We start from the raw sequence: 13027 nt of genomic DNA on the forward strand, positions 1-13027 counted from the left end.
TAACTCCTCTGCCCATTTCACGCCTGAAGTTTCGAAGCAGCACAATCATAGGGATTTGCTCCCCAGCAGCCCCGTGAATGAAGGAACAACTGTGATAATAAATGGCAACGATACATGTTTTTCCTCTGATTTGGATGTAGTAATAACTGAAGGGAAAAGGAAAAGATTAGCAAATGGGCCTGACTCTAACTCTATTGGGCTGGTTGACTCTTCAACTTATGGTACTTTGAATAATACCACAAATGCTGGAAACAATGCAAAAAACGACTCAAAGGTGGGTACTGGTGTCCAGGCCCACCTATCATTATGAATACGCTGAGTTGGAATTGCCGTGGGCTTGGGAACCCACGGGCCCAACAATTCCTTGCTGACATTTGCTGTCAAAAGAAACCCAAATTTTTATTTTTGTGTGAAACTCTTTGCTCTAAAGATTTGGTGGATCGGGTAAAATTCAAATTGGGCTTCGAATCTTGTTTTGCTGTTGAAGCAGTGGGAAGGTCTGGTGGGCTTGCATTCTTTTGGAAATTTGATGAAGAAGCCCGGTTACTTGGTTACTCGAAGCATCACGTGGATTTTGAAATCACAGTCCCAGGCACGACTACTTGGCGCCTGACTGGTTTTTACGGCGAGCCAGACCGTAGTCTCCGACCTCGGACGTGGGCTCTCATTCGTACCCTCCTTGCCGATTCTCCCCTCCCTTGGTGTTTAATTGGTGACTTCAACAACATTGCTAATCAAAGTGAGAAGAATGGAGGCCGGCCGTACCCGAATGCACTTATTGAGGGGTTCCAGTCGGTGCTCCACGAGTGCTCATTACATGACTTGGATCTCCACGGTCACCCCTACACTTGGGAACGTGGACGTAACTCAGGCAATTTGGTGGAAATAAGGCTTGACCGAGCCTTAGTGACACAGCTTTGGCTTGATACTTTCCATGAGGTAACTTTATCAAACCTCCCTATTTCCTCATCGGATCACACACCAATTTTTTTGGAATTTCATGACTGTTCTTATAGTAGCAATACATATCATTTTCGTTTTGAAAATTCTTGGTGCCGTGAGCCTATGTGTGCACAGATTGTCAAAGCTTGTTAGGACAATAATAGTCATCTTTCTCTTATTGAGAAAATTAAACTATGTAGCTCTCAATTGGATAGTTGGGGAAAAGGTCTCACTGGTAACTTTAAGAAACGCATTGCTAAATCCAAAAATAAAATGGCTGCCTTGAAACACTCTGGTCTTGACAATTGCTATCAGGAATATGCAACAGAGAAAAACAACTATTTTGAGATCCTTGCTCAGCAGGAACTCTACTGGAAGCAGAGATCTAAGCAATTTTGGCTAAACTCAGGTGATAAAAATAGTAAGTACTTTCATGCTACTGCTAGTTCTCGCAAGCGAAGCAATCAAATTTATCAGTTGCAGAATTCAGATGGAGATTGGTCGGGTTGGGACACCGGTCTTAGCAAAGTGATTTCTGATTATTTTGATGATTTGTTTACTGCTAATGGTACTTTCCAAGACATTGTTGCTAACGACATTAGGCGTTGTATTGATGAAGATCATAATAATTTACTGATGCAGCCTATTTCCTCTGATGAAGTCAGACATGCCCTCTTTCAAATGCACCCTGATAAGGCACCTGGTCCTGATGGTATGGGCCCTGGTTTCTACCAGAAACACTGGGATGTTGTTGGTCCGGATATTGTCCATATGGTTACTGATTTCTTTGGCTCTGGTGTGATTCCTAATGGCCTGAATGCTACAAATCTTGTTTTGATCCCCAAGAAGAAGAACTTTATTTCTATGAGTGATATGCGGCCGATTGCTCTTTGTAATGTGCTTTATAAAGTGCTTTCTAAAGTTCTTGCCAACCGTATGAGAGTTATTATTGATCAGATCATTTCGGTGAACCAAAGCGCTTTCATTCCTGGTAGGCTTATTTCTGATAATGTGATGATAGCCTTTGAGGTGATGCACTATTTGAAACGAAAAACAAAAGGCAAGAAGGGGTTCATGGCGCTTAAACTCGATATGAGTAAGGCTTACGACCGGGTTGAATGGAATTATCTTCGTGCTGTTATGACTAGTATGGGCTTTCATTCGAAGTGGATCGACCTTGTTATGTCTTGTATTTCTTCGGTCAGTTATAATGTCATCCATGGTGGGCATGTTATTGGTCCTATTACTCCTTCACGTGGAATTCGACAAGGTGATCCTCTATCCACATATCTTTTCATCATGTGTGCTGAAGGTCTTACGGCGCTTATCAATCGATTTGAAGCAAACCGAGCTCTTCAAGGATGTAAGGTGGCTCGTGGGGCCCCTGCCATAACTCATATGCTCTTTGCAGACGACAGTTATCTTTTTTGCCAGGCCACTCCGGATGCTGCTATGAGTATCAATACTCTTCTCAATATGTTCCAACAAGCTTCTGGACAACAAGTAAACTTTTCTAAGTCTTCTGTCTTTTTCAGCCCAAACATCACTACTCAGTCTCGTTCTAGTATTTGTTCTATGCTTGGGATGATTGAAGCGACAGAAGGTAGTCTCTATCTCGGGTTGCCTAACATTATCGGCCGGAATAAAAACTCTATTCTTGGATTCTTAAAGAATAAGGTTATGGCTCGGGTTAACAGTTGGGATGGTAAGTTTCTATCTAGAGCCGGCAAGGAAATCCTTCTGAAAACTGTGATCCAATCCTTGCCCACTTATGCTATGAGTGTCTTCTTAATACCTCTTGGCATCTGTGAGGATATTGAGAAGCTTATGGCAAGTTTTTGGTGGAAAACGTCTGCAAGTAAAGGTCGTGGTATTATATGGATGTCTTGGGATCGGATGGCAAAACCCAAGTTAGAAGGCGGTATGGGATTTCGGCATCTTCATGATTTTAATATCGCCATGCTTGCTAAACAAGGATGGAGACTTTTGTGTAAACCGGACTCACTGGTAGGCCGAATATTCAAAGCAAAGTATTTTCCTACAAGTGACTATCTTTCGGCCGAATTGGGAAATAATCCCAGTTTTGTCTGGCGCAGTATTTGGGCTGCTCAAAGTGTGGTTCGGTATGGGGCTGTTCGTATTATTGGAAATGGGGAAACTACTAGCATTCTCTCTTCACCTTGGCTGCCTGACAATGAACATAGACTTGTAACTTCAACTCATCCCGCTCTCTTGAACAACACTGTGAGTTCTCTTTTCTCTCCTGAGGCTCGGATTTGGGATTGTGAGGTTATTAATGATCTATTCAATAACCGAGATGCTAGTCTAATTCTTGGCCTTCCGTTGTCTTCAAATGTTGATACTGATTTTTGGTCTTGGTCGGGAGAACGTACTGGGTCTTTTTCTGTAAAATCTGCCTACCATTTGCTGCAGAAAACTAAACCCGATCACTCTGGCGCTGACAATTCTGGATTTTGGCGCAAGCTGTGGCATTTGAAGATCCCACCCAAGGTTAAGAATTTATTATGGCGTGCAATTACTGATTGTCTTCCTACCTGTCTTCAATTAGTAACTAAACATGTCAACATTTCTGCCACCTGCCCTGTGTGTAAACAACAAGCTGAGACTATTATTCACGCTCTCCTCACCTGTCCTTTTGCTATGGCATGTTGGCATAACCTTGGTATCACTTACGATACGCTTCATCCTTTATCTTTTGGTGGTTGGTTTGAGAAAGTACCTATGGCTCTTGATGATGAGAAAGCTTCACGAGCAGCTGTGCTCTGTTGGGCAATTTGGAAGGCTCGTAACCTTGTTGTTTGGAAAAGTAAAACATCCTCACGATCTGAAGTCATTGCATCTGCACAAATAACTCTTGATCATTGGCGTAACGCTCAAGATAACACTACACTATCTTCTTTGTTCTTCGAGAATGAAGGAGATGGAGCTGAGCGTTGGACTAAACCTGAAGCAAATAAAATCAAGATAAATGTAGATGCTGCTCTCTTTCCTCAGGATAACTCTTATGGGTTTGGGATTGTTGCCCGAGACAGCTCTGGCAGTCTCATTGAGGCTCAAACAAGGTACTTTGGCGGAGTCTATGATGCGGAAGTTGTTGAAGCGATGGGAGTCAAAGAAGCTCTGAGTTGGATAAAGAGTAAGAATTGGTCTGATGTGGAAATTGAGACGGATAGTATGCTCACTGTACAAGGCATTCGTAGTAATTATACCTTAAATTCTATTTTTGGGTTGATTATTCATGACTGTCAGCTTTTATTTTCCTCTCTCAATAATGTTAAGATTTGTTTTATTAGACGATCAGCAAACCGAGTTGCCCATGTTGTTGCAAGGCACTCTCGCTTTCTCTCTGGTCGTAGCATTTTTGAGCATAATGCTTGGGATGAGCTATCTTCCCTTATGTATTCTGAATGCTAATCATTTCAATGAAGTTGATATTTCATTTTCAAAAAAAATAGCAATTATAATTATAATTAATTATTTTTTGGGGTGTGATTTTTTAATAAGCCAAATAATTAATAAAAAAGAAAATAAAAATTATAATTGAAAAAGTAACAAGTGTCCTCCTTCTCCACCTTTCGATGGATGTATGCCACATTTGCTAGTATTGAGGCCCCAATGTTGATTTCATATCTCTTAAAATTATACCCTTCACATGCAACACTTTAAAACGAAGAATCTCTACATTTAATTAATAATAGCGATAATAATATTTTAAACAATAACATATAATAATTAAATTTGTGGTATTGATGAGTTGATTAGGTGGCATTTTTATGATAATATATATAATTTCTTGTTCTTTTTCTATTTGTTCCTTTCTTTTTTTTTTTGGGTACGTGCGTTTTATGATCATGAATAGATGTTTGTTGGATTTGATATTATAAATCCAAAAAGATTAAATATTTTATTCAGGGATCCCGTAAAATATTTTCGATCATTACAAGTCATTAGTACACGCCGACCTAAGCGGTAAATGCGGAGATTTACAACTAATTTCACTGGCAGACCCAACTCTTGTAGTCTAGCTTGGCCTGAACATGTACAATGCACTGCAAAAGCCCTCGATCTCATGGCCGCTCAACTACCAACTTATCCTTTCCTGCACAAGCACCCGTGAGCCTAGGCCTAGAGGACAGTATAAATATCAACATGAATAACAGTGATAATCACTTTTCATATAGCATGCCTCAGCATACAAAATAGGTGCCACTGCACTAAATATCGCACTCTCATAAGTATTGATGCCACTGCATCTATATTCTATTTGACATAGATTTACGTGTTACCTCACATGTTTGTTTATAATAAGACCTTAGAATGGTTTAAATCGGTTCTAAATACCGAGTCTTACCTAGTTACGTCTTAACTGCATAACTCTTTATATCAACATATATAATACATGATCGCCTTCATATTCACATATATTCTAGAGTAATAACCCTAAATCACATAATTGCTAAACTTAGAGTAATAATCCTAGTCTCGATTTCCCGCATATATACCAAATAATGAGCGCCAGTGCGCTAATCTTTATGTGCTAACCCACTCTCTTACTTGGTAATCCAAGTATGTAGAGATTCTAAATCCCTAGGTGTTCCTGAGCAAGTACCGGTAATTTAAGTCACACATTCTCGAGATTTTACAAATAGGGATAATCCTACATATACATAATATGAATTCCAACTATAGACTAACACATAGAGCCCGAAATAGGATTTCCAACAATATCAAAAATGTCCAAAACAGAGTTTAAAGTCAAAAGTTAGGCAAAAATGAGAAGACAAAAAATTGAGAAAACAACACGGTCCTCACCGCGGCGGCCCTTAGCCCTCGCCGTGGCGGCTCCAACCCGTTGGGGCTCGTCCCGTCGAGCCTTGTGGCGGCTGCGATAAATGTCTCAGAACACACAAAAATCCAATTTTTCATGCTTTCAAACCCAACATATATCATACCTAAAATTCATCAAATTGCCATGCATAAACAAAAATTTACTCTTTACCTATCCAATCTAATATTGGTTTGAAAATGAGCTCAATAAGTAGCTCAAATACAAATCCATAAACACAACTTTGGCATGCAACAAGAATCAAAATAGCACATAAATCATCAAGCATATGAAACTCAGCAATTCAACGCACAAACCCAGAATTTCAAGGTTAATTCTCCATAAATTAAATATCAAAACCCTATCCAAATATTTTAAAACAGCATGGATGATTCAAGCATAAACACTATAACACGACCATACTACAATCACCACAATTCACATAATTTTCACTAACATGCAAGCACAATACTTAAGAACACACATAACACCATTAACAAGCTTAAATCCAAAATTTCAAACAAGTAAAAGAGATTAATGATAGTTACTTTATGTTCTTCAAGCTCAAAGTAAGAAAATACACAAGATTTAAACTAGAATTCAAGCCCTTTTCCAAAATTTGTGTTGAGATCATAAAATGGAGAGATAGAGAGATCAGAGAGATCAGCGAGAGAGAGAGAGAGAGAGAGAGAGAGAGGTTGGGCAGTTTGGGGTTTCAAAAACCGAGAAATGTGTTTTTTCTTTTGGCTGATAATTGTTTTTAATGAAATAGAAATATTTGGCCAAAAGACCATTTTGTCCCTAAGACACACACATAAGCATAAATAACATATAAGGCAATTTGTCATTTTCCACTCACATTTATATATCACATAATTCATATTTTCTCATTTAACACATACAAGCCATAATTATTGAGGAAAGATAGAAACTAAGAGTATGTTTGGTATTGTTTTCTGTCTTTTGTTTCAAAAATTTGTTTTTAAAAATTAGAACAAAAAATAATTTTTGAAGTTTTTAAAAACAAGTCATGTTTGGTTAGTGTTTTTTAAAAACAATATTAACCAAAAGTAAATTGGTTTTTAAAACAGAAAACAACATTTTGTTGTTTTCAAAATTTTTGTTTTTTGTAACTTTGTTTTCTGAAAACTGTTTTCAAAAAACAAAGGCCAAACAAGCCAAATTGTTTTCAAAAATAATTTTCTGTTTTTAAAAACAAAAAACAGTTTTTTAGTTATGATGCCAAACATGCACTAAGGCTCTGAAAATAACACGAATTGGCAAAACAAATTTTTCTGGGATCTTGCTGTGATCCGGTTAATCGGTTCTACAAGACCTATAGAACCGGTTAACCAGTTTATACCTAAAAATTTCATAAATTGCCCAATTCGTACCCAAACTTCACCAAATCTTCTAGATCACCTATAACAACATCCAATCACAGAATTCAAGCACTTAAAGCAACATACAATCACAGAATCCAAATCCACCATTAATGAGTCAAGTTTGAGTTCTTAAACTTAAACTTGCTCATTCTTCTCACAAACCAACATAACCAGCAATAAACAATCAATTCCAACTTAAAACAACCTTAGAAATCACACTAGAGGAAAACCTAATCTAAACAGCCACTACTTCTTAGAATTGCATGATAAACCCAATTTAAAGCTTAAACTACATAAAAGTTAGAATTCTAGGGTTTACCTTTGGCTTGATCTACTTCAAACCTTGCTAAATTTCCAAAAAAACAAAAATAGACTTAAGAGTTGGTTTCTTCTTGTTCTAGTGGGAGTCGAGCAAAGAGAACGAGAGAAAGATAAACCTCTTTCTTAATTTTTGATTTTTTTTTATACTAGTGCTAAGGGATAAATCAAATAAATCTAATTTTATTTAGGGAAATTTTATTTACACCCCAAAATTTTCTAAAGGCACCCCATTTTAATAATTTTTATTTTATAAAAAATTTATATCTTTAATTGACCTAAATTCTTTTAACTTTTTTTTTCCAATTTATATTCTTAAAAAATATACCTATCAAACAAAAATAAATTATATTTTAAATATTATGAGAAAAAAATTATATAAAATTTTCTTAGAAAAAATTTAAAAAAAATATACATGAGTTAGAAAAAATTATAAAAATAAAATCAAAATAAGTATTGAAATTAACATAAAATAATGTGAGAAAAAATTTTTAAAAAAATATTAAGAGTAATTTTTAAAAATTATTTAAGTTTATATTTTTTTTAATAATGGGGTGTACTTATCATTTTGTGGGGTGTAAATAAAACTCCCCTTTATTTATTAAATGGCCAGATGCCAACTTAGGGACATGCCACCTAATCCCTAAAGCAAAATACCTAAAATATCCTTTGACTTCTAAGTTAAGTAATTATAAGCCTAGGGGTAAAATGGTTCAAAACCATAACTCCGCTTAAACTCGGTATTCCAAGTATCTCTTATATTTGTCTCGCCAAGAAAGAAGTTTTAAAGTTACCCACGTGACTCTAATGGCTATCTATCACATTTTTTATTGTAGCCGAGCACAAAATTATAAACATTGCATAATTTATATTTAGCTTAAATAATACTCTTAGGGTTCATTTGATGTGTCGTATTACACCGTATTGTATTGTATAGTATTATATTAAATTGTATTTTATGTAAAACTATATATGGTATTAACTTTTATGGACACATAAATATATAATATTTTAATGTAAATTAAAGTTTAACATAGTATTATATAAAAATATGATATATAATCTAATAAAATACAATATGACCTAATACGACATTCCAAACGAGCCCTTAGAGTTTCATAAAATATTTAGAATTGAGAAATTATAACTCTAATGTCCGTTTCTAAAAATGAGGCCCACAACAAAATAAAATTATGCATAATTGTAAAATATTAATAATTAACGCCTTAATTGCCTTTGTTAATCCATAATCTAACACGTGGTCATTACAAAAATATGCCTTAATTAGGAAAATATTTTCTTAATTACAAAAATGTATTTGAATTGTAGAGATAATATATTACATATGAAACTTCATGTTTTTCATGTTTTATGCCCAGGAATAGTGGAATGCGATAATTTGACAATTAGAGTCACTTGGATATGGTTAAGTATCTTAGAATTAGCAAGGCAAGATGAGTAGACATTTAGTATGTTGGGAATTATTAGGGCAGTGATTTTTGATCGAAATACCCCTAGGATGATAAGTTTACTTCATGAGGAGGAAAAGGGGAAATTTGTCATTTTACTATAAGTTGTAATAGTTGTCTTTAGTGGAATTTCTAGCTTATCTCTAAGGTCTAATGCTGAATATTATATTTAATTACAAATAAATTGGCATTATCTGAAAGGTTAGAAAATTAGAAACAAACTTTCATCTTTCTCTCTCTCCCTTAGGAAACCCAAAAGAGATAAACTCTTCTCTCCTAATTCAGACCAAATTTTAGAGTGATTGTAGCAAGGATTCAAGTGTTATTGAAGGGATAACCTAAGGTAAGCTAATTCTTCTCTTGTTCTCTTTGAAGTTGTAAGGTTTAATTATGGTTTTCATAGTGTTTTTTGGTTTTAGGTTCTGTTGAATTTTGTTATTGTTAGAATTGAGTTTTGGGGATTAAATTAGGTTTGTTTAAGTTGGTGTTGGGCATGTTGTTTGTTGTTGGTAAGGTTTGAGCTAGGTTTGAGTTTTGAGCTCAAACTTAGCTCAACAATGGTAGTTTTTTATTCAAGATTTTATAGTTGGAATTGTTTCATGGAATATGTTTGTTTTAGCATTATTTGAAGTTCTGGACATTTTGAGATGGATTAGTTTTAGTTTGGAGGAGTTATGAGGTTTTGGACCAGTTTTTCTGTAAAAATTGCAAACTATTTTTGAGAAAACTATCTGCCATTATTCCAAGTAGAAAACCCCAAAAAATAGTTTTTTTAGGGGGACTTTTCCCAAAATATCATTTTTGATGTTTTCTCAATAATTAGGATTTTGCCATGCTACTTATCAATAGTGAAACTTTTAGTTTTGAGTTCAAATTCTTAAAAGTAGCGAATCACTTATCAGTTTTATATAAATTGTGACTTAAGGCCTTAAATCGATTAGCAGCTTTTTCTACTCAAGATTACTGGCATACTCGCTGTAACGCCCGTACTTGAAAATTTACTAATTTGAAATCTAATCATATTTTATTATATTTATAAAACTTCATAGTCGGGATCTCGAGTTTAAAGTCATTTTTGAATAAATATATATATCATAATATAGATACATATATTTTTTACAATCCACAGAGCGATAACAAAATATGACTCAAAATACGGTAAGACCAAAACCTTCCAAGATGCACTGCCGCAATATGTACAATCCTTGTCGAGTCCCAACTCACTGCTCCACCAACCAAGTTTTATTCTTACCTACACAAGGTAGCAAACTGATGAGTCGACAGACTCAGTAAGATATGCATAAAACAAATCATATAAAATCGACTTGTGTCTAGGTGCTCATACACCTATTCACAAGACTAACCAAATGATTAAGAACATTCTTAATGGTTGGTGCTATTGACCATGATATCACCCACTACTAGCACTATGATCGCACTGAGGGACCGACGCTATGTTCGTACCGCTATGATAGCATCAATAGCACCCAAGAGTACAATTAGCTATGATATCACTCTTAACCAGTACTATGCCCGTACTGCCAAACCGACACAATAGTTGTGCCGCTATGATAGTGCCAATTAATACTCTCTACAGTGAATATCACTCTTAACTAGTACGATGCATGTACTACCAAACCAACACAATGGTTGTCTCGCTATGATATCACCTAAAACATATACAATCACAAACACATCATGCATATATAATATGTTTTATGCTAATCTTACCTTATTTATGTGTTCAGGTGTGCCAGTTAGCCTGAGTGGAACAATAGCTCGACACTTTACAGGGCCCTAAGTCACAATATACAAAACTCTGATGAGAGACACGCTAATACACTTTTCGGGGACTTAAAATCAAAATTAGAAATATCTCTATCGATGGATAACATGATAATACCCTAAGTATCACAAAAACAGGAAAAACTAGGGTTCACCAAAAAGTCCCAACCGGTAGACCGGTTCCCCAACCGAAATTTCAGTTCGATGGGATTTCCTGGGGACCAACTGGTCGACCGGTTGCTATAGGTTCCCCTAAATCGGTCGACTGGTTCAGTGTAGGAACCACAAAAAATGCTCCCCACACCACAATTCAACCCCAAACTCTCTAAAAACTTCCAGAATACCTGCTTATGCCATAATAGACCCAAACCAAGTTATAGAATTCAACAATAACCTCACAAAATTAAAACACCATTAAAGACTTAGGATGAGCACTCTAAACTCCAATTTGCACAAACCACACCTAAAGCCTACCAATTCAACTTAAAACAACCCTTAGAAACCTAAACTAACTTCAGAATTCAAAATTAAACAAGCTTCATCAACACAACACCCTATTACCCAAATCTTACACTAAAAGTTAACTTGAGCTTAAGAAAAATCAAAGAGAAAGAGGCTAGAATCATCTACCTTGGATTGATTTGCTCAAATCTATTAGAACTACACAAAAATGAGCTGAAAACTCCAAACCCTCATTGGTTTCTTTGGTGTTCGAAAGAGAAAGAGAGGCTTGTAGAGAAATCTAGGTTTTTCTATGCTTTGTTTATTTAATAAATAAAAAGAATCAATTAACTAATTAACTTATAAAATCTGAATAATAATGTCCACTAAAGACAAAACTCCTCTAGTAAAAGACCATTATGCCCCTTATCATAAAATAAAAAGCTTAGTAACATCTAAGGGTAATTTGGTCATTTCTAAACCCCGACAATTTCTCGATACTTCCAATGCCTAACAATGATGCCCCGCTAATAATATTCTAAATCATATAAAATGTGACTCTCTAATGACCTAACGTCGTATTCCACTGCTACCAAACACAAATACAAAAAATAGGAAACTCACACATAGCATAATTAATACATATTGAATTATAATAAGTCTTCACAAATGTGTAAATCATAATTAATAATTCAATCTCATAATTAAACCATGATTATTTAATAATCCAATACATTAAGCATTCAGAATCAAGGTAACATTAGTAATAATTGCATATATATACATGTTAGTGTGCATATTAGCTGTCAGAATAACATATCAGGGTATCAGTGAGGTGTACATAGAGTTGTACCGAAATGCTCAGAAATATATATTAAGCAAATAAGTAGCTATTAGATTAATATATCAGGATATTGGGGAAGTGTACATAGAGTTGCACTGAGATATCAACAAATATATGTTAGGCTTCAAGATAGTATGAACTAATTGCTACTACATTAGTACGACTAGAGTACTGAGTATAGGCTGAATTCGCGGTTATCATACTTTTATCGAGAATGTTTCCGATCCAGTTATAAGATCGTTATTTGGTGTATGGGCACCTAGTTACGGTAAATTACGATCTGGATATATGTTTATGTTTATACTTTTCTTACTGAGTCAGTCGACTCACAATTATTATGTGTATGTGCAGGTAAGAGCTAGAAATGAACTGGAACAAGTCTAAAACTGGATGAAGATTGTAAATATCAAGACGATTAGACCTAGAGAGTTCAGGATCTTTGAGACAGTTTAGGCTCACTTTTTGTTGATCATTGGGCAACAACTTATGTATTATATATTTTGAATATAGTTGTAAACTTTTAACGAGATCCCAGAGTTATGTAAATTATGTTTGTTTATTAAATTTTAAGTTTTTTTAAGAAAATTTTAATTCATCACATTTTTCCATGAACCCTTTGATTATCAAATGAGTGCACAGTAAATGAGAAAACACTGTAGCGTGCCTGAACTAGTAGGGTGTTATAGCTACTGAAAAGAAGATTCGTCTTGTTGGCATAGGTAGTACCCATCGATCCATTTAAGCCCTTCTCAATTGTGTAGTTCCATACCTACACAGTCTTAGAATCATCACACTTGACATTTTTCAAGAGATGTGGGGTTGCATAGCTTATTGAGTATTCCTCTTACAGATCACGGGACTGTGACTGCCACACCATTAGTGAGTTAATTATATTTAATTATTAATTTAGGCCATCACTAATCTTACCCACGGTGTCTTTATCTATAAATAGAGCAATATCCTCATTGTAAAAGGATTTCGAAGAGAAGTTGAAATT

At 35.3% G+C, this 13027-nt stretch overlaps 1 protein-coding gene and 1 long non-coding RNA gene across 2 annotated transcripts; both read left to right on the plus strand.

Annotated features, from left to right (window-relative positions):
- Positions 1-306: 306 nt before the first annotated feature.
- Positions 307-1095, plus strand: LOC133039154 (uncharacterized). Its single transcript, XM_061117982.1, has one exon. It carries the CDS (start codon positions 307-309, stop codon positions 1093-1095), a length of 789 nt encoding a protein of 262 aa, XP_060973965.1.
- Positions 1096-9091: 7996 nt separating this feature from the next.
- LOC115694763 (uncharacterized) lies at positions 9092-12594 on the plus strand. The gene is made up of 2 exons (XR_004007460.2): positions 9092-9303; positions 12382-12594. It is a non-coding gene; the product is annotated as an uncharacterized LOC115694763 (long non-coding RNA).
- The last annotated feature ends 433 nt before the right edge of the window (positions 12595-13027 follow it).

The sequence above is a fragment of the Cannabis sativa genome, chromosome 6 (assembly GCF_029168945.1).
Source record: "Cannabis sativa cultivar Pink pepper isolate KNU-18-1 chromosome 6, ASM2916894v1, whole genome shotgun sequence".
NCBI lineage: Eukaryota > Viridiplantae > Streptophyta > Magnoliopsida > Rosales > Cannabaceae > Cannabis > Cannabis sativa.

Coding starts and splice junctions, on each gene's coding strand:
- LOC133039154 (XM_061117982.1), top strand. CDS start 307: ATGAATACGCTGAGTTGGAATTGCCGTGGGCTTGGGAACCCACGGGCC.